This window comes from Arvicola amphibius, chromosome 9, assembly GCF_903992535.2.
Source record: "Arvicola amphibius chromosome 9, mArvAmp1.2, whole genome shotgun sequence".
Classification (NCBI taxonomy): domain Eukaryota; kingdom Metazoa; phylum Chordata; class Mammalia; order Rodentia; family Cricetidae; genus Arvicola; species Arvicola amphibius.
The window spans coordinates 48,733,757-48,755,458 of NC_052055.2; the positions used below are offsets into that span (position 1 = coordinate 48,733,757).

Here is a 21,702-nt window from a genome sequence, read left to right on the forward strand (position 1 = left end):
ATTCTGCTTCCAACACGCGGGCTGAGACAACCCAGCGAGAAGGAACTGGACCTAGCTCCTGAAACTGAAACATGGTTACTGAAAGCCAGTCGGGGTCAAGGGGCAGCAGCCTCTGGTAGCTCTGGGCAACCATACAGGTCCAGGATCCTCACCTTAAGTCCCCAGCAGGGCTTCCCTGTAGGCAGGAGAGTTGTTAGGCTGCACTGCTGTGGCCCTCAGATTGAGTATGTAGGAGATCCACATCCCCACACCAGGGAATCCTAGCTGATGGGGAAAGGCAGCATCAGAGACTGATGGGGCAGTCTCTGAGATTTCATTCATAGAATCTGTTCACAGCCACTTTGGGGGCCACCGACATGGGAGTGGCACCTGGGAGCTGTTCCAGGGAAACCATGTTCAACTCTCAAGGCACCAGGACTGCATATAGGTGTGGGGGGGGGGTGGGGGGAGGGAGGGTCCTAACCAGGAATTTGGAAGGAAGTCCTCAAGGTACATGACCTTTTGGTGACCTGCTTGCTCCCACGAGTGACGGAGGAGGTAGCCAGCGTGTCCTCGGTACCCAAGGCCGCCTCCTCCTGTTAGGAGAGCAGCTACAGCACCTGCCAGTGGTGCTCCATTTTCCCCAGCTGCACATCTCTGGCCTCGGTGTTGGCCTCATTGAGCTCCCTCATCAGGGCCTCGGCCTTCTGGACTGTTAGCTCACTGGCACTGCCCTTCAGCCCTTCGAGGTAGTCCAGCAGGGTAGAGAAGTGCTCGTCAGGAACCTTGTCCTCGTCATACATGTTCAGCAAGAGCCACATCTGCCTCGTCTTCTGGAATCTCCAGCTCTCCTACTTCCGGGCCCACCCTTTGAAGGGCCACCCTTGGAGATACTCCAGGGCCAGAACGGCAGCAGAGGGCTTGGCTGGCAGGATCTGGCCCTTGGCTGTCTGAGCCGCAGCAATGCCTGCCTCTCACAGCTGTTTTTTTCTCCTCCTTTTTCCGTTCCTTCTTCAGTTTCTTTTCCAAGACCCTCCTCTCCTCTGGGCACAGTTCAGCGCTGGCCGCCTCCGGAGTCAGATGCCTGCAGTGTCTCTTCTGCTGATGTTATCTTTTGCTGTTTACTCTTCTACTCTGTCCCTTGGGGACCTTTTCTCTTATGTTTTACCATGCTGCAGGGTCCACTCTTGCCCGCCTAGGCCACGCGCCTTCACCACCCCAGAGGCATCTTTGAAAGCCAGCAGAACCATGATGGTTGTTCTGCAAGTTCTGAAAGACCGCAGGCTCACAGCAAAACTATCATTTGTCACTGAAAAAGGAAGAAAAACTTTCCATGATAAAAACAGGTTGAAGAAATTTATGACCACTAAGGTAAGAGAATAATGAAAGGAATACTTTAGTCTGAAGACATCATTAAATTCATGCAGGAGAACAAAAGAACAAATAACTCCAGAATAAGTGATCAAAGAATGTCTCAGAACACAGCACAACTCCAATGAGGAAATAATAGCAGGTAAGACACATTTTTCACAAACAGCTCTAGACATTAGTGGTCTCAATTCTCCAAATAAAGAGACATGGGTTAACAAATTGGATTAGAACATAAGAGCTATCTTTTTGCAAAAAATCAAAGATAGATACTACGTCAAGACAAAAAGTATTTATGAAAAGGTTCCTATGAGAGAAAAGGCATTCCAAGCACATGCAAATGTGCTGACATCTGACTTCAAACCAGAAATAGTTTGAAAATATTAAGGGTATTTCATATTCATTAGAGGAAAATTTCACCTAGAGGATATTGCAATTTGAAACATCTATGTATCAAACACAGGGACACTCAAATTTTTAATGAAGTTCTACTAGACCTAAAACTACAGACTGACCCCAAATAGTGATAGAGGGCGACTTCAATACTTCTCTGTTACAAATAGATAAATCATGCCTGGCGATGGTGACGCACGCCTTTAATCCCAGCACTCGGGAGGCAGAGGCAGGCAGATCTCTGAGTTCCAGGCCAGCCTGGTCTACAAGAGCTAGTTCCAGGACAGGTTCTAGAAACTACAGGGAAACCCTGTCTCGAAAAACCAAAAAAAAAAAAAATAGATAAGTCATTCATACAAAAATTAGAGAAATTCTAGAGTTAAATAAGATTATAGTTCAGAAGGATCTAACAGACATCTACAAAACATTCTACTCAAGCACTAAAGAACACATCTTCTTCTCAGTAGTTTATGGCATCTTGAAAAAAGAAAGATAAAGGAATCAATAGTATCAGAGATAAAAGGGAACACATTACAGCAGAAACTGAGAAAATTCAGTGAGTCATAAGAACATACTCTAAACATCTATATTCTGGGCCCAGAGAAGTGGCTTGGCAGTTAAGAATATGGGCTGTTCTTCAGAGGACACGTATTTGATTACTAGAACCCACATGGTAGCTCACAACCATTTGTAACTCTAGTCCCAGAGAACACAATGCTCTCTTCTGGTCACCTTGGTGCACAGACATACATGCAGATCAAACACTCATTCACATAAAATAAACAAATAAATTCAATCACCAAACATCACACACACACACACAAACACACACACACAATGTTTGGTAACTGAATATATTTATGTTTGGTAATTGTATCTCTCTATCATATATCTATCATCTATCTATCTATCTATCTATCTATCTAATATATATATATATATATATATATATATATATTAACAAGCCATTAAAGTTCAATCAAGATGAATTTAATAACCTAAATAGACCCATAGCATTGAAGCAGTACTTAAAATATTCCAACTCAAAAAGTTCAAGTACCAGATGGATATAGCACAAAATTCTACCAGACCTTCTCGTCAACAAGAACTATTATCAATCCTCTTCAAATTATTCTCTAAAACAGAAGAGGAAGAAACACTCCTAATTTCTTTTCACAATGCTAGTATTATTTCAATATCCTACTATCAGTGAGACATCCAATAGCAACAATGAAATTTTCAGCCAATCTCTCTGGTGAACATACATGCAAAAATTATCAATAAAATACTTTCAAACTCTATCCACTATGATCAAGTCAGCTTCATCTGAGAGACCCAGGGAAGGATATATATATATATATATATATATATATATATATATAATGTTTATTGAGATATATATATATATATCAATAAACATAATATATCCCATAAAAGACTCAAAGATAGAAACCACATGCTCATCTTATTAGATTCAGAAAAAGCTCGTTGATAAAATCCAGTGTCCCAACAAGATCAAATTCATTGAGAATCTAGAGATTCTAGGGACACACCTTAACATAATAAAGACAATGTACAGACAAGCCAGCAACCAACTGTTGGAGGAGGCCGCTTGTTCGTCCCGGCTGCCCAGAACCAAAATAATGACACAGAAACTATATTAATTAAATCACTGTTTGGCCCATTAGCCCTAGCTTCTTATTAGCTAACTCTTTTTTTTCCAGTTTATTTATTTTTTATTAAAAATTGCCATCTCCTCCCCTCCTCCTCCCCCTTCCCTCCCCTCCCATATTAATTTAACCCATTTCTATTAATCTGTGTTTTTTTGTTTAAGCTCTATATTTTTTCTCTGCTCCCCTCCCTGCCTCTTCCCTTCCCTCTTCAACCCTCCCCTAAGGCCCCCATGCTCCCAATTTACTCAGGAGATCTTGTCTTTTTATACTTTCTATGTCTCATGTAGATTAGATCTATGTAAGTCTCTCTTCATTGTATTGCCACATGGCAGTGGTTCATTGGGTAAAGTTCTGTCCAAATCTGGCGGCATTCCATGACTTCTTTCTCATTCTGCCCTTCTTTCTCCCAGTATGCAGTCTAGCTTTCCTAGCCTAGTTCTGTTCTTCCCTGCCATAGGCTCAAGGCAGTTCTTTATTCATTAACCAATATTAACCAATAAAAGCAACACATAGACAGAAGGCTTTCCCACACCAACCAACATCTTAAAAAATGGTGAATTTGAAAACCTCCACTGAAGTCAAGATCAAAACAAGGATGTCCTCTTTCTCTATTCTTGTTCAATAGTGCATGAAGTCTTAGCCAGAGCCATAAGACAAGTGAAGTTAATAAAAGAATACAAATAGGAAATAAGTCAAAGCATCCATATTTGCTGATGGGAATGATATCCTGAGTTTACTCAGTGAAAATGCTGGAGGTACAATTACTCCAGATGCCACAATATCCATCGTGATTCTAAGGTGTATTTCTTCAAGTCACAGGTCACACACCAATGAGAAGCTTTGCAGGTTATACACTAATAAGAAGCTGTCTCCATGTAGAGCTCTCTTCCAAGCTTCTTCCTTTCATTAAACCACACACACTGACACTGACAGGAAATCAATTTGGTCTTTGACTCAACTGTGTTGATTAGGAAAGTGTTTTTATTTTTTATTAATTCTCTTGCTCTTTTGTATAAGATATAAATAACACAGGGGCAACAATGAAAAGACCACAAGCCAAGAGGCAGATGTGGGCTCTTCAACAGCTGGCTTGGCAGTGCTATGTCTTCTGAGAAATAGACTCATTTTTGTAAGAAGTCTTTTTATGGCTAAGCTGATGATGGGTCGCAGGGATTCTGAAGAAAATGATGGTGCCTATGACTTTGAATTGAACTCCCTCAGAAGCTGGCATCATTGGACAAACTCTACATGTTGTTACTCACATTCAGGGCTGCATAATCAAACTGAGACATATGTCAGGATAGATGACTTTTCCAGACTGTGAGAGTCAAATCAAGTCTTTTTTAGGAAATTGCTGTTAGACAATTGGTTATTTTTGTTGTTGTTGGTGGTGGTGGTGATGGTGGTAGCACTGATTTTTCTTGTCTCTTTTTGCCTTCCTTCTTCCCTCCCTCCCTCCCTCCCTCCCTCCCTCCTTCCCTCCTTCTGTCCTTCTTTCCCTTCCTTCCTTCTTCTTTCATTTTCTTGGTTGTTCTGTTTTCTTGTTCTCATTATAAAATCAAATATGAGTATTACCCAGAATTCTCAGTTCTCATTCTGTTTTATAAAATGGAGGTTACCTAGATTTGTGAACATAAAATAAAGCCAAAAAGATATATAAACAAATATTATAATTTAACCCTTTACAGTATTAAAAAGATGTATGAGGAGGTGTTGGTTGTACATGCCTTTAATCCCAGCACTGGGAGGCAGAGACAGGTGGATATCTGTGAGTTTGAGGCCAGCCTGGTCTACAAAGTGAGTTCCATGGCAGCCAGTACTGTTCCACAGAGAAACCCTGTCTCAAAAAAAAAAAAAAAAAAAAAAAAAAAAAAAAAAAAAAAAAAAAAAAAACCTCAAAACCAAAACAAGACAAAACAAAAAAAGCATTGGTGTGGGAATTCTTTCCGTATATATGCTGCTTTTATTGGTTAACAAATAAAGCTGCTTTGGCTTACAGAAGGGCAGAAAAAAGTAAGTCTGGAATTCCAAGCAGATAGAGGAGGAAAGAAGGCGGAGTCAGAGAGAGCCATGTATCTGCCGATAGAGAAAGACATGAGCCACCAGCTAGAACCTTACTGGTAAACTGTGTGCCTCATGGTAAAATACAAAATAATAGAAATGGCTTAATTTAAGATATTAGAACTAGCTAGGAATACACTACAGTTATTGGCCAAGCATTGCTGCAATTAATATGGTTTCTGTGTGATTATTTTGGGTCTGGGAGGCCAGGAAATGAACATGTAACCTATGCCTACAAAACATGATAGAATTAATAATCCCAACTAAGTGTAAAGAACAAGTATCTGTGAACCAAGATTGTTTCCAAAGTTCTTCTCTCTCTGCACCTACCTCTTTTATCTTTGTATTACATACTGGAAGGGAGGGTTGAAAGTGGCAATTAAGACTTCCAATACTTTCTCGTTTTCTAGCAGCTACACAATAAACTTGGAATCCTTTAAACTTCATCTCTACTCACGTGTCATTCAAGCCATATTCTCTAAGGAAAGGGAAACAAGATATTCTAGAAAGTAGTTTATCAATGATACAAGTTAATGACTAAGCATAGCACTATGGCTGAGACTGGATGGGTAAGAGAGGAGGGAACCATAGGTCTGCATAGCTTTAATATTCCTTTAGGAAGCAATGGACATCAATGGTACAGGACTCTAAGCCTGGATGGTAGGAATAATGGGACAGAAGCTGGAGAGTTGGGGGGGGGGGCAGAATTAGGATGAGACAGCGCTGAGGATTGTGGGAATTCCCATGGCATCCACGTCAGGTCTGGACAGGTCTCGGCATCAGATCTGGTGACTTGGTCCAGTCACTCCTTTCTCAGCGCACACCCTTGTAAAGCTTCTTGTTTAAGGTCTGCGTGGCCTGGATGTGCAATTTGTCAGCGCAGCTGTCCACATGTGTGTGAATCCATGCAGCATGCTCCCGGGATTTGTGGCTGCACCATACCTCCTAGCAACTGGAAAAGTCAAGTAGATACAACAGAAATTTCACAAAGTTTGTGAGCATGAGCCCAGCTTCGTGTGAGTCACGACATCCTATTATTTATGTAATCTTTGTTCCCTGAGACAAGGCTTTCCCAGTCTTAGACAGAGACCTAAGGCTAAATATTGTCCAAACTATTCTTCTCAGCCATAAGTATGATACATCACTCAGACTGTTTCATGCCTGGAATCCATGTGAGCACACTACCATTCAGATAGGAGTGTGTTGCCTGTCAGTACAAGGAAAATAACTGGTGTTTGACACAAGGGGATTATTATTGGTCTTATTTACTTTTTACTTTTGGACTGAAGAATGAAGTTAATTTTTTAAATATGTAGGCTAATAAAAATAAAATGGCATAAATGTTTACAATCAGCAAAGAAAATTATGAGACTCCACTCCTGCCACGATATATACAGAACACAGTTATCTTTTTAAAGATTTTAATGTGTACTTAAAAATGGACAATTCATATCACAGTTATGTGACTGTGATTCTGTTATCTGTGAGGACTATGCATTTTTCCAGTAAAACAGTTTCATGCTTATAAAAGTCACTATTCGTCCAGTCGTGACAAGAGAACACACGGTAGGAATAATCCAAGTAGCAAAGAGGGGAAGGCAGAGAGGTTATAAAGCAGTCACACCATTGACACAAAAAGAACAATAAATAAATACACATTTCTGTAAGTTGAAGGCAATTCACAATCATTTCCAGGAATTCTGTGAGAATTTAAGGCCATTTGTTCTAAAGAAGTTTATACATAACTTCACAAAACTTGTAATTCGTATAAAAACTGTACACTGGAAACTATTTAGAATTGATTGTGAGCAGGCAGGCCGGGGCACAGGGATGGGCTGGCTGGGTTATTTTACAAACAGGCAGGTCAGGGGACAGGAAGAAGTTTCTTTCACAAATGGGTCATGTGCTAAGTCACAGGCTTGTGAATGTGGAACTGAGAACTCACAAGAGACTCCAGCCTGTGCAACCCGTATGGCAAAGTGGAATGGTGAGGAGAAGAAACCCCAAGCAAGAGAGCGAGTATCCCTTTGAATTAAAATATCTAGACAGGATACAACTGAATACAAAGTTCAAAACCCCTGCTACATGGTTCAGAGTTACAGTCTTGGTTTTAATTGTTAAATAGCATTATAATGATGGTAGTTTTTATATAAAGTATATTCTGTGCATTTGCCATTCACTATCTATGTTTGCCTTTTCATGGTTTCTGCTTTAGCATTGTTAAACACAAGTCAACTGCAGACCATGAAAAATGCATTATTCTTACAGGGTCACATCTGTTTATAAGTTTAAACTCCCACTATTTGGCCAAAACTGAGGACAGATATTAACCACTAACTAGATTTTTCTTACTCTACTCCTCCCTATTCATACCATGAATGTCCAGACAGTCATTCAAAGAGATATTGCTCTTGTGATTATAGCTATTGCAATTTAGAAGACAAAGGATTCGATATTCAAAACTTATTCTTAAGAACAGTTATAAAAGTATTGAAATTTAAAAAGTAGTAACATGTAAACCTTGATACAGAGACTGCTGTCCCATATATGTATATAGCAGTCGAGGACAATATTTGTGTTAAAAATGTAGCTTGTGCTTTTTCCCAATAAGACATTGGAAATTTGCTATTCTGTCGAGAACAAAACAAAAATATCTGAAAATTAGAGAAGACATCTCTACTTTGCTTCAAGCATTTTAAACAATTTTCCTGTTGCTCATGCAACCACCATATTTACAGTTTTGGTTTAGGAAGAGAATTGGTTTTGGATCCAAGAAAGCACATTATCGAGTACTGCTGAAACCAAACTGAGAAAGTGTCTCCTTCCCTGGTTCATAGCGGAGCACCAGGTGCAAAGCACAGGCTCAGCAGTTGACCGACGTGTGGTGGACATCAGCATCTGGACACGCGTGATGGACATCAGCATCTGGACATAGTCATATCTGTGTCTGCAGCACGTGTGTAGGCGGGGTGTATGGCGGAGGTGCAGGTGATGGCTTGATTCCTCTGGCTCTCATGTAGGAGAGGAACTGCTCAGGGATCTCCGCTAAGACATCTTTGGCCAGTCTAGCCATGCTTAATATGTGGTTTCCACTTCTGTCCATATAATCTCTGAATGGCACAAACTAGAACAGAGAAAAAAATTACGGTGTCCAGCTATCCACTTAACAGACGCAAAATGGGAACATACAATTAGGTTTTTAACCTTCCACTTTCGTGGATGGTTTTGGATACAGGACCTAACTATATAGGCTAAGATGGCCTCAAACTCATGATATCCCCGTCTCAAACAGCAAGGGATTCCAGGTGTGCATTACTGTGCCTGGCTTATGTTCAAACAACTGATTTTAGGAGTGTCCTAGTTAACTTCTGTCAGCTTGACTCAACCTAGCACCACATGAGGGAGACTCAAATGAGGGATTGTCCAAATAAGGCTGTCCCTTGGACCATCGTAAAAGGAATGTCTTGATTGATGGTTGATGTGGGAGGACCCATCCCACTTTTGGCAGTACTATTCCCAAGCTGTATCAGGAAACTAGCGAGGTGAGTCAGACACTGAGCAGTATCCTACTGTGTGAAGGACATGATCTGAAAGCATAAGCCAAATAAACCCCTTCCTTTCCCAAACTTGCTTGTTGTCTGGGTAGTTTGTCATATCAATAAGGAGAATCATAAGTGCCCAGAGTTCCATGTATACAAATCCTATCTTTAAAATGTATTTTTCACTACTGTTGACTCTGAAGTGGTCAGATTATAATGTGGGTTTAACGAAAGCAATGGAACGCTCTTCCTTGTTGTTCTGTGTTGTCTTTTGTTGCACTACCTAGCTGATACCAAATAACAGGAGCATTTAACCTTTATGGGTCTTGGTTCCTTGTCAAATTGAGTCAGTACATGTTTAATTCAGCTTTGATATAAGAGTTAGCGAATACAGACCAAGGAACAAATCTCACACCATTCAGCACAGAAAATAGCACACATGATTAGTGAGACTTAAACATATTATTTTTAATTGTTACGAGAACCTCAAATCATGGCTACTGAATAGGAAAAACACACAGTTCCTCTGGTGGGAGCCTGAACTATAGTATGTAGAGGCAGTGTGCTCCTACGTAGATGTTATATATGTGTTATTTGTGAAAGCGAAAGATCTCAGCGGGAGATGTTAGACTTGTTCTTACTGAAATGTCATAATTATTTTGGCATCTAAACATAGTTGCTTTGCCTTTATCTAGCAATTACACAGCAGCCCTTATCACATCTACACCATGCACTCTGCCAAGAGACTGTCTGGGTCCATTTTCATTTGGAACGGTTACTTAGTAAATAAACACTGTCCTGCTGAGTTTGCCAGTTCAGTTTCTCTGTAAGGGACGTGTCTTGAAATAACTTGGAAATGATTGAAATTATTAGTGCTGTCGATAGTTTGTAAGCACATTAACATTTGGTCTTGAGGAAATAAAAGAAGAGAGAAGACATTAATTTAGGATGTAGAATAATTTCTACATTAGGATTTGAAAGTTTTATTAATGTTTTTTTCAGAGAGACCAAGAACATTCATTCCCTCTTCATATTCTGTCATAAAATTCTTCTGAAAAAAATCTACTTTTGATGGAAGCAATGATTCAAGATAAACTTTTAGAAACCATCTGTTTTAGGGACATTTAAAACTATCCAATTGCCACACGAAAAATGAGTTAAAAATATAGAAAACTAAATAGAAAGGTGTAATTTTGATGCAGTGAAGGTCATCTGTTTTGCTCCATTCTTCCAAAGTTTCTTCCTCTATAATTCTAACCTGTATCTGTTTTCCATAGAGAAGAGGGTAGCTTTCAGAGGTGTGACAGGCAGGTAAAAGGACTGCTCACCCCTGAAGGCGGCTAAGCCAGGGTAGGAGAAGGTTCCCAGTGTGTCCACTCTCCAGGTGGGGAGAGAATAAGGAGGGTGTGATCTTTGCAAAGTCGCTAGAGGCAAGATGGAATTGTAAACAAATACACAGAGGTATAAAGAAACAAGTTAAGTTCTGTTTTCCTCTCATTTAATCTAAATTACTAAATTAGTTCTAAGAATTTACTGTGTTTTTTTTTTAACTACTTAAACCTTTTTAGTGAGCACTGTATAGGCGTATGATTCTTTATTTCATTCTTTTTGTTTTTAAAATAAAAAGACATTTTTGTTAGCATGGGCCTATTTATGAATGCTTTATTTGCTACATAAGTGAAGATCTACCTGCAACATAATGTTCGCGCCATGCTTTATTGGCATAGCTTTCCATTTTTACTTTACGGGAAGTTAATTTTTTCTCATCTCATGTATCCTGATTCCTGTTTCCCTGTCCCTCTATTCCTCTAGGTTCTTCCCCACCTCTCCTCATATAAACTCACAGAGGCTGAGGCAGCGTGCACAAGGGCTTGCAAGGGTCTGTACCAGGTGGTGTCCCAGAGCACAAAGGAGAAGAGGACAGATGCCTCCATCCCTAACCTACAAGCTACCCTCAATTTATAACCACTTGTGAATGAGATTTTCATTTTCTCCGAGGGAGTCTCACTGGGGAAATAAACGAGTCTTCTTAAGTGAAGGCTACATGCCCGGCACTAGATGGACCAACAGAAAAAAGTTCAAAGACATCTTTGGAGGTTCTTTGTCTTATTATGTCGGATCAGGGCATTTTTCTTTTAATTTTATCTTTTAATATTTATTTACTTATCTTGTTTTAGCCCTCTAAGTCCTTTCCATATATCTTATGGTTTTCAGTTTTGTATTTTTATGGGATTCCTGAGTGTGCGAACAAATGGGTCTCTGCATCTATATCTGTTTCTTGTGTATTTTCGGACTGTTTTCCTCTTGTTTGTTTTAGCCTATTCTGATGTGCGTGGTTTTGCTTTAGCATAGTATAATCTAGTCTAGTCTAGTCTATTTTATTATTATCCCTCACAAGACTGTTTATTTTTTAATGAGAGACAGAAAACAGACAGATCTGGCTTATATTTTCTTAACTGAAATAATATAATTAACTTTTGAGAATTTTGTTGTGCTCTAGAAGTATCGAATACCCAGAGTTCTTCTCATCTCCTGAGCCTCTTTATAAATAATGGACAGAACGAACACAAAACAAACCCTATCAGAGAAAGTCGTTGTTACCAACAGGGTTTTACTTATAACAGAAAGAGTTTGGGAGTAGAAAAAGTTGAGAATTTTCTCTTTGCTAATCCTGAATTATCTAACAAAATTTTCTTGAGGGGCATTTAGTCGTCAGTCCTGCCACTTGGTGTCAATGAGGGGAAAAGGCCAATGCCTCCTTGCTGCCATTCCCTCTTGTTACATCAACTTGACAGTTTTCTGGACAAAATATCTTTGAATCACTTTTCACAGATCCTGTGACTCTGACATTTTATCCCTCAGATAATCCTGTACTTTCTCATTTAATCTTTCATTTCTGGATGCTGCAGCGAGGGATACTCAGCTTAAAAAAAATCAACAAAACCAATCCCCACATATGGTGAGGGCATATATCATCACTAAATTCACACTTTTAAATAGTTATATTAGGAAGAAAGCATATCCACAGTGCACTAACTTAACATATCCACATAATGAACATATCAGATTAATTGTGTTTTGCAGAAAACATGGTATGTGTGGTGTTCCACATCTTCTCTCCTCTCTTCCCCCAAAATCCTGTGCAAAGGGACATCATTGTTCATGGCTGCTCTGATGGAGGGTTTGCTTTTTCATGAAAACAAATTTGAACGTGTTTGGGCAAATTGGCTTTTAGTTGCTGTTCATGCAATCATGTTTGATTGTTCCTACTGTGCAGAACTCCATTAGTGAGTTTTCAAGTCTAAGACTTCAAGGCTATTATTCTCCTTTTAATGGAAAATATAATTTAAATGTAATTTTTAAGGAAATGATAGGCTGGCCTGTGGCTGCATGCAGCCAGGAAGAATGGCACTACATTGAACACAATGGCCAATCCATAGTACAACAAGCACACACACATTGTAGGTACTGACCTAAGAAAAAAAACAAGAGAGGAATTCATTTTGCTTACTGCACATGGGCCATATCATACATGAGACAATCAAATCAAAGTACGGCTACTATAAAATAAAGACATGCAAAATGCCTTCCCATCAGATGGTTTCAGGATGGTAATTAACAGCTACCAACACTTAATTAATGGGCCGTTGATGAACAATGGGAGGTTTTTTACTAAGGGATTAAATACAACATCTTGTTTAATTTCATAGGCATCTTAACCATTTTTGATCTGATTTAAGAAGAAACAAGCAGAGAAAGTTTAACTTAGCAGAAATGGATAGTGGCCAGCGCCAGTAATTATTGGGTTTGACTCTGACATGTCAGATTTTATAGTAATTTGGCTAGATTTTGATAATCTTTAGAATTTTAGATTAAGTAGAGAGATTTACTGTAATGGAAGGCAATTTTTGGAATCAGAACTTGATTTCTAGTCAACATGCTTCTGTGTGACTTCCTTGACTCTCCATCTCGGTCAAAGTCCTTTCCTATGTGATGGCAAGGGAACAGAGTGAAAGAAAGGGGAAGGGACACCAGTCAAGGCTGAGGACTTCTGCCTGCACCAGCTAAGTGTGACCTGGGTAAAGGCAGCGTAAACTAGAAGTAAGCATCATGAACACATGTGTGTGGGAATGATAGGTTGAACGTGTATTTGAGTGTATTTAGCAAAAGAGGGAAACTGGAGTCAGGCTGTAGAGATGTTTAAGGGTCATAGACGTCCTGTAAAGAGTTTTCTATGGCATTTTAGGATTGCTTCTAGCTTCTGGCTTCTACTTTTCATTAGCTAGGGATTATGGGCAAGAGGAACCAAAATGAGAATTACTTTTTAAAAAATATTGCAATCAAGGGTCTGTCCTAATGTTAGTGAAGGGGTCATAGCCTGCCTAGCACATAGACCATATGACAGGGTCACATGTCATCCTGTGCACATGCAGAAGCTGCTTAATACTGAGACCCAAAGGAAAACTCAGCCTACTGCTCCCAACTTCCGACTGAACCTCAGCTACAAGCTACAGCTCTGATTTTTTCCAACCTGAAAATTTAGGAATTCTTTAGTAACATATTTGATAAATTGATTAGCTTCAAAATTAAATGGATTGCAAGAAAACCAGAGCCTACACAGCTTCTATGCTGTTTTCTAATGCAATTTTGCTGGCTTGCTCAGACATATTTTCTGAACACTGGAAGATATACAATATTATCACACTGTCTGCAACACTTAAAGCTTCCATTCTTTAAAATGAACAATCTAAGAATATGTCAGCAGAACATGGGGAACGTTGATGGCAGGCCCCTACTGAGGCTCAAGGCGATAAGGAAGAGGTGGACCTAACTGGGGTGTCAACGGCCAAGTTGCTCACATATTTCAAGGGTGAATTTAGGAACTTCTCTGTGAAATTAGAAAAATATTTCAGGTCCCCTCCTTGAATGCAGGGATTAAAGACAGGATGTTGTCATCCAGGGGCTATTCATTCTCAAGTACATGTCAATTTCCTGTTTAGTACTTATAAGACTCCTTTATCCTTTCATTTGGGGTTTATGTGGCAGAAAACCCAAGTGTTTCCCTGTATCTCTAGGTGTGTTGGAATTCTCTGGGGATCCCAATGCCAAAGTCAAGATAGACTTGCCTCAGAGACTAGCAGTTCAAGAAGAAGAAATGTCCCTATGGATATTAACTTGCATCTGTATGAACTTAGGCTCATGGGTAACAGAGTTTTCTGCCATTTATAACATCAGAGAAAAGCAGAGGTGAAAGGGAAGGACTCTACAGACAATCACAGAGGTTCAGACAGCGTACTGACTTGTTCAAGACTGGAGTGAGAAGACTGTGCATTCGTGAACATTCTGGGTCCCATTTCAGTATACTTCCCAATGCTGTCAATCCATCGAGAGACAAGATGGCTCTTATTTCCACAAATGTCAGTATGTATGGCTTTGTGGTGACAGTATAGCATCATGGTCCTCTTAAAGGAAGCCCTGGTGATGTGAGCAACCTCAATTCCTCAGGGATAATGCTATGTTGCCTCCCTTAACATTCATTAGGATGGAACAAGCTATGAGATTCCCCTGTTGTTTTTATAAAGAAGCATTGTCATAGCAACAGAGCACATTCTGAAAGTCCTTTGCATCTGAATTTCCTTTCAGTAATCTGATTTTCGCAAAGTGTGGGCTGGACATTATGTGGAGCTGTTAGATAAAGTGAAATTACTTGGACTCATAATTATGATGATGAGGTTAAGGCGAATAATTATGTGTCTAATTATGGAAATGAGCACCATGATACATGCAAATAGATGGCATCACCATGTTCTCTTTCTCAGCTACTTTTAGCCAAATCACTTACTGTATGTGTTTGGGCTTTCTTCATCATGCCTTGGAGAGAAGCTTAAATCATTTTATTTATATTTTCAAGTAATTCTTATGAAATTGTTTCTGTGTTAAAAGATACTTTCATGAGTTTTTGGAAGGGTAATATATGGTCCTTTTTCATAGTATTATTTCTGTATTGTAGTACTGGAGAGCTCACTCAACACTACCAAGGAGCTACATTGTGATCTTTAATGTATGAACTTAGGACATTTTGTCCTCCCCCAACAATTATTCGAATCATTTTGTTGGCCTCTACTTAGCTGTACTTCTGGGACATATTTTATACAATGTAGGTGGCTTCACTTTACTTCACAAGACTGTTTATCTCTCCCAGCATAGAAAGTAAGAACGCTTGTCCAAGTTGCCTCATGTTAAAATTTGAATCCAATTCTGTAGGATTCCAAATTATATTCTTACAGTATTTACATTAAAAGTAACTATACATGAGATTATTTAGAAATAATATTGATGCCCATTCTTTATGCCCCTAAAATGTTTATATCATATCCTTGAGTGGTACTGAGTCCTTTGTCTATTCCTACTTGGAAAGGTATGAATCATAGACATTTTCCTTCTTTTTTTGCACCTTAAAAGGTACACACCAAGTAAAGCATGCATAGATGTGGTTGAATTAATGCCTGCTTCAGTGACAACTTTTAACTGATTGTTTTCTTTTTATTTCTCCTCAAATAGCAGGTAGCTCCACTAATTTAGTCAAGCATTTTCCTCAAACATTTTCTACATGCAAATGTGTGGGTAATATATAATTTATATGCTATGTATCATAATAAAATGTATATATAGATTACTTATTATATATATTTTTAACACACGTTTTCATTTTTCCAACCACAGTCTGGGTAAATTCTGACAATAACGATAATCTTTGTATATAATCTTTTTTGTATTTGTATTAAACTGTATTATTTTCGTATGTATCAGCTATTTAGAAAATGCTTAGTTTACACGAAGACTAAACACTGAACTGGTTAAGAAGTCCATTACATTTCTAGCTTCCAGTTTCACTAAAGATCACAATAATAATTTCTCATGGGAGTAAATTAAAAAATGGCAGTTGTTGACACCTGCACTTTACATATCATGAATCTGAGACAAAGGGAAAAGCAATTCCATGCAGATTCTAATCCCTGTTACTTAAGTTACACCACATGGAGAAGGGGTCAACTAAATGAACAGAACCCAGCACTGCTGGTTGCAATTTAAGCTGCCTCTTTATACTTCAGGTAGACATGGGGTCGTCACAAAGAAGGAGACCGATAATGTTTGTTTATTTAAATCCTTACCTGTACAATGTCCCTTTCGGCATATTTCCCTCTGGAAGAAACTCTTACATCATCTCCATCCAATTCAACCATTGCTTGAAAATGAAAGACAGTTATTAATTGAATATAATGTGCTGAAATAAAACTGTGTGAACTAAGAAATCACTATGGATGCATGCAGCAATGCACCCGCTGGAGTTACAGGAAGGCAGCTGCCATCTTCGTTTCTTTAATCATTTTGTCCAAACAGCCATGGAGTATAAAAATCTACAGCTAAAGGAAGCCAGGAATATGAATGGCCCTCTTAAAGTCGGGCAGGGCCTAGTGCTGTGGCGCTTTCTCTGAGCCATCTTTCCATCCTATTTACCATTCTGGAGGATCTAAATCTTGGTTATATGCTTAGATGACGGGATGCGCATGTGATATTCACCCATCTGCTTTAATGTTTTTTTTTCTAATTTAAGAAACAGCAGCAATTATCATCTTCAAGTTGAACCTTATTCTTACTGACATTACAAGGTCGATACTGTCCAAGTTTTCCTTTACAGACCACTGCAAAACAAAGCCGTATTTATCAGTCCTTAATAAAGTATGATTTTTTTGTGAAGCATGGTAATTATGTTCGTTGAGAAATAATTTCAGCATTGGCTGCAACAGCTGGTCCTCAGGAATGCTGTCCCGACAGAGCAGCTGGGGGTGTGTGGCGCTGCAATTAGAAACATTTCCCAGAGTTTATTAAGTTTTCTGCGAGAATTCCCTAAATAATTAATTGTATGAGGGAACTGGCCTGTGCTAAAAGTGTAATTCTGTTACTGAAAATTTGTTTTGCATACACAGGACGATCAACAGACGCGGAAGAGGCCTCAGAAAGTGCGGCACTGCTCAGCTGGCACACGATCCTCACCCTGCACTGCTTTCTTCAGTCCCTGTAATGCATTTGCCTTAGAAAACACTGTTTTCAGATTTATCTTCCCACATATGTTCATGAGTCAGTGTTTCGGCTGGAGCATTGCTGGTAAATATGATTAACAGATTTGCCTGCATATACAAGACATGCCATAATTTTATGAAATGTAGGTTCTACGGATAATAAGGCCAGTGCCATATTCTTGAGACTGTAAGTGGTATGTATGCTCACGTATGTGAAGTAAATAGCTCCTGCTATCACCTGGGTTGGCTTTTACGATTTTCATATGATTTCAAGATATAACTGTGCATTGCTAGTGATGTGTTCTACTCCCTGCTATGCTCATAGATTGCGGCGATTCCCCTGCACTCGCTCTCAGTCATTAACAAGGCTCCGGCAGCAATGGAGTCACTCATTCTTATCCTCTGCAACCTGTATTGCTTCATTATCATCAAGGAAGAAGATGAATAACCTTGCATACTAGAGAGGTTCTAGGCATTACCTCCCACTCTTTAGCATGCTTAAAGGTTAAAGGTTGCAGATGGCTGGAAGTGGGAGGCAAGCTTTTGAAAGCAACAGAAACAAGTTGATAATGATGGAGGGCTCATCTCCACACTTTGGGTTTTCTGAATGTCTGATCCCAGGAGCCGAGATTGTGGCCCAGAGGGACACTCCTGTGCTTCTCTGCAGCTATCGGAGACAGGGTGAAGGATAAACTTACATCCCTTCTCCTCAGCCTGCATCAGAGCAGCAGCTGCATCAATTCAACTTTTTTTGAAAGTACTAAAGGAGGACTTTTGACAAAAGAACAGCAATTTGTATGCCAGAAATTTTTCTCTCTTGTCTCTCTTGCTTCTTAGTCATGGAGTTAAGGGAAGAAACAGATTTGATAGGAAAGGAAAGGGGAAAAACTGTGTTAGAGAAGCATGTACTGTATCCTAGCCAGATACTCAGTTTTTTTTAAAGCCAGGAAACATCTCTATCTTGTTGAAACTTCTGCAGTGGCAAAAGAGAAACTACGCGTTGCAGGACCCTAACTCCATACCGACAGCAGGATCCTAACTCCATACTGACAGCAGGATCCTAACTCCATACCGACAGCAGGACCCTAACTCCATACTGACAGCAGGACCCTAACTCCATACCGACAGCAGGATCCTAACTCCATACTGACAGCAGGATCCTAACTCCATACCGACAGCAGGACCCTAACTCCATATTGACACTTATTTTTCATAGACTAATGTCACTCTGCTATCTAGGAGTTGGGGAGTCCATGGCAAAGCCACATCCCCTGTCTGTCTACACTCTTCCCTCACACTTCCTTACAGCACCATGGCTGCTCCAGAAAATGTTCTGGGCTGCAGGAGGGGTCTGCCTCTCAGAGTAGGAGGAGCTTGCCTCCAAGTGAATACCATGCCTTAGGGCAGTTTATGCTCTAACAAAACCTATCAGGGAAGCCTAGGAAGACGGTGGGAGCCTTCAAGGAATGGGGAGTATGGCCCTACCCACGTGTTTTCACTCTTCCTAACGCTGCAACCCTTTAACAGTTGCTCATGTTGTGGTGACCCATAGCCATAAAATTAGTTTTTGTTGCTACTTCATAACTGTAATTTTACTTCTGTTATGAATCATTGTGTAAACATCTAGATGCAGAAAATCTAATATGCAACCTTAGTGAAAGGGACATTCAACTCCCAAAGGGGTCATGATCTATAGGTGAGAACCACTGGGTTAAAATGCATTTTGGTTTTGTTGTTGTTGTTGTTGTTGGTTTTTTTTTTTTTTCAAGACAGGGTTTCTTTTTAGTTTTGGAGCCTATCCTAACTAGCTCTTGTAGACCATGTTGGCCTTGAACTCACAGAGATCCACCTGTTTCTCCTTCCCAATTACTGCAATTAAGGGTGGGGCTAAAATGTATCTCAACTGCACTCCTGGCAAGAAATTAGTATCTTGGTCTGACAGATTCCTGCATGTTTTCCTTCAGTTAGTTCTGGATATCTGGTGGAGAAATAATGGATTATCATTTCTCAGCTCCCTACAAATTCACTGGGGGAAAGAAAGGAAATAGAGAAAATAAGTAGTCTTGGATCTGGAGTGAGGCTAGGATCCAACTAGCAGTTTGCTGATCTGCATAGAAGGACACAGGCAGAAATTTACACCGACAAGAGTCAGTGGCTTCACATTCCTGTGTCATGAATGGGCTCTTACAGACCAAAACTGACCAGCGTGACTTCCAGGGCACCTGGAACACTGTAGTGTGTTCCTGAGTGGTAAAGAGGAAAAAACAAGTACCAAAGGAGAATGTACGAGCTATTTTAGCTCACAGCTGGTGGATTTGGAGAAGCACAGTCTGCCACTACTAGCCAAAGCAGGTGATCATGAGTCAGAGCATGAAGAAGATGTCTTTGTCTTTGAAGCTCTAAAGAAGTGGCCCACGTCCACAGCTGAACAGATGTGAGCAGCAGAGAAAACAGCAGCAGAAGCTGTGGCAGTCAGAACTAAGAGACTCTGTAGGAATAGGACAGCCAAGACTCAGCCTAAATACATGGCCACTGTTAGTGAAAATAACTACCCGTGAGGAAGTTAAAATTGCCTCTCAACTGCAGTTCAGTGGAATTTGTGAAAAGAAATTAGCCAGGTAGCCAGTAACAAATCATCTTTAAAGAACTTTATCCCGGTCACTAGTAACCTAAAAAGCTGTCCTGTAACTGGCATTTGAGAAGGCTGAGCCTCCATCAGCTCAGTCCAGGATCATCTGTGCAGCCAGCTCAGTCCCAGTGTTACTGGACTTAGTTCTTTCGCCTGATGGACCTCTTTGTTTCTAAAGCTAATTCTATTAACTAGCCAGAAGCTGGAATCACATTAAATTAGCATATCGTGCTTCCGTTAATATTTCCGCTCACAACTTAATGATTCATTAATTTAGCACTGTTCTTTAAAGGCTGTCGACACTCTTCCCCCACACAGCAAGCTCCCCTGGAGTGTTCTTTGCCTTAGGAATCAAATATCAATCTAGCACTCTGCCAGTCTACCATACTGTTTCAAGATACAAATTCTAACAGGCAAAGGTGCATGTTCGATAAATGTATAAGTAAATTAGAGGGAGGGTGTCTTAGCCAATGACTGTGAAGTCTATTTATGCCTATGATGACAATAGATATAGATATAGATATATGCAAGCTCAATCACATTCTTTTGCCCAGTTAGACTGACAGAAATGTAACAGGACCATAAGACCACTGAACTCTTGCTACTTACCATCAAATTCTGCAGGTCCAACACCTACTATAATTATTGACATTGGAAGCTTCGAGGCCTTTAGAAAGAATAGCACAATGAGATCTCAATAAAGACATTTAATTCTTAAGAAAAATGAAAGCACATATAAACATTGCACAGACTTTCAATCTGGCTATTTTTTGTAGACAGTCCTAGAAATTTTAATAATTTAATAATTAATTTAATTTTTTTAGAACTTAAAGACAAAAAGAAAATGATTTCTTGATTTTCTCTGACATTTTCACAGATGCTCATTAAGATAACTTTTAATAAACGTGTTCAAAATTGTCATCATCACAGTGAATTATTATCAGGAATTATTCTCACAGTGAATTAGCAAGTACAAACAAATGGCTACTCAGATAATTTTAACCTTACTCATTCGTGCATTAAATACCTGTGAACTGCTGAGACTGAATATTTAATGTTGCAACATAGCTTGCATCACATGAAGTACTTAAGTCATATTCTATTTAAAGTTACCAGATGTGTCTAGGAAGATGACCCAGCAGGTAAAGGCTCTTAGGATCAAGCATGAGGGACTGCAGAGGCCAAGGAGCCACAGATAGAAGGAGAGAACTGACTTCTGTACACTGTCCTCTGATGTGGGAGGGTCTTCTGTTTTGTGTTGATTTCGTTGGTTAATAAAGAAACTGCCTTGGCCATTTGATAGGCAAGTCCATAGGTGGGTGGAGTAGACAGAACAGAATGCTGGGAGGAAGAGGGAAGTGAGGCAGACGCTATGCCTCTCCTCTTTGAGACAGATGCCATGGAGCCAGCCGCCAGGTCATGCATGCTGAATCTTTCCCGGTAAGCCACCACCTTGTGGTGCTACACACATTACTAAATATGGGTTAAAGCAAGATGTGAGAATTAGCTAATAAGAGGCTGAAACTAATGGGCCAGGCAGTGTTTAAATGAATACAATTTGTGTGTTGTTATTTTGGGTGTAAAGTTAGCCGTGTGGGAGCTGGGTGGGAACACAGCCCACTGCTCCTTCTACAGCCCTCTAACATGCACATGTGAATCAAAAATGCCTGTCTACACATATGCACATATATAAAATAAATAAATATAATTTATTCTTTTTAAAAGACAACAGTTAGAATCAGCAACAGATGCACAGCACACATAGTGAGGACATCTTGTGCTGGGAAGTCAGTGAACTACAAAAGGTTCTTTCTTAGTGCACTGTCTTCCTTTTATTTAATTGTGAATTATTAAGTTGGCATATTAATTGCAAATAGCATAACTAGAAAGAGGACAGAAATTCAAGGGTCTAGGTAGAAACAAAATACATAAAGACATTGGGTTGTTCCAAAAAGAAGATTAATCTATGAATCACTTGA

The 21,702-nt window shown here is 39.6% G+C and overlaps 1 protein-coding gene and 1 pseudogene across 1 annotated transcript in view; both read right to left on the bottom strand.

The window, feature by feature from the left end:
* Positions 1-578: 578 nt before the first annotated feature.
* On the bottom strand, positions 579-1,150 carry LOC119822170 (annotated as a pseudogene).
* A 4,471-nt stretch (positions 1,151-5,621) lies between these two features.
* The window catches only part of Cpne8 (copine 8), a 191,898-nt gene continuing 175,817 nt past the window's right edge, over positions 5,622-21,702 (bottom strand). Inside the window, exons 18-20 of the mRNA XM_038343526.1 lie at positions 20,333-20,390; positions 16,186-16,259; positions 5,622-8,598 (exon numbers count right to left, since the gene is read on the bottom strand). Coding sequence (XP_038199454.1) covers positions 8,410-8,598; positions 16,186-16,259; positions 20,333-20,390 — 321 coding nt within the window. The 3' untranslated portion in view covers positions 5,622-8,409. The remainder of the gene's footprint in view (positions 8,599-16,185; positions 16,260-20,332; positions 20,391-21,702) is intronic.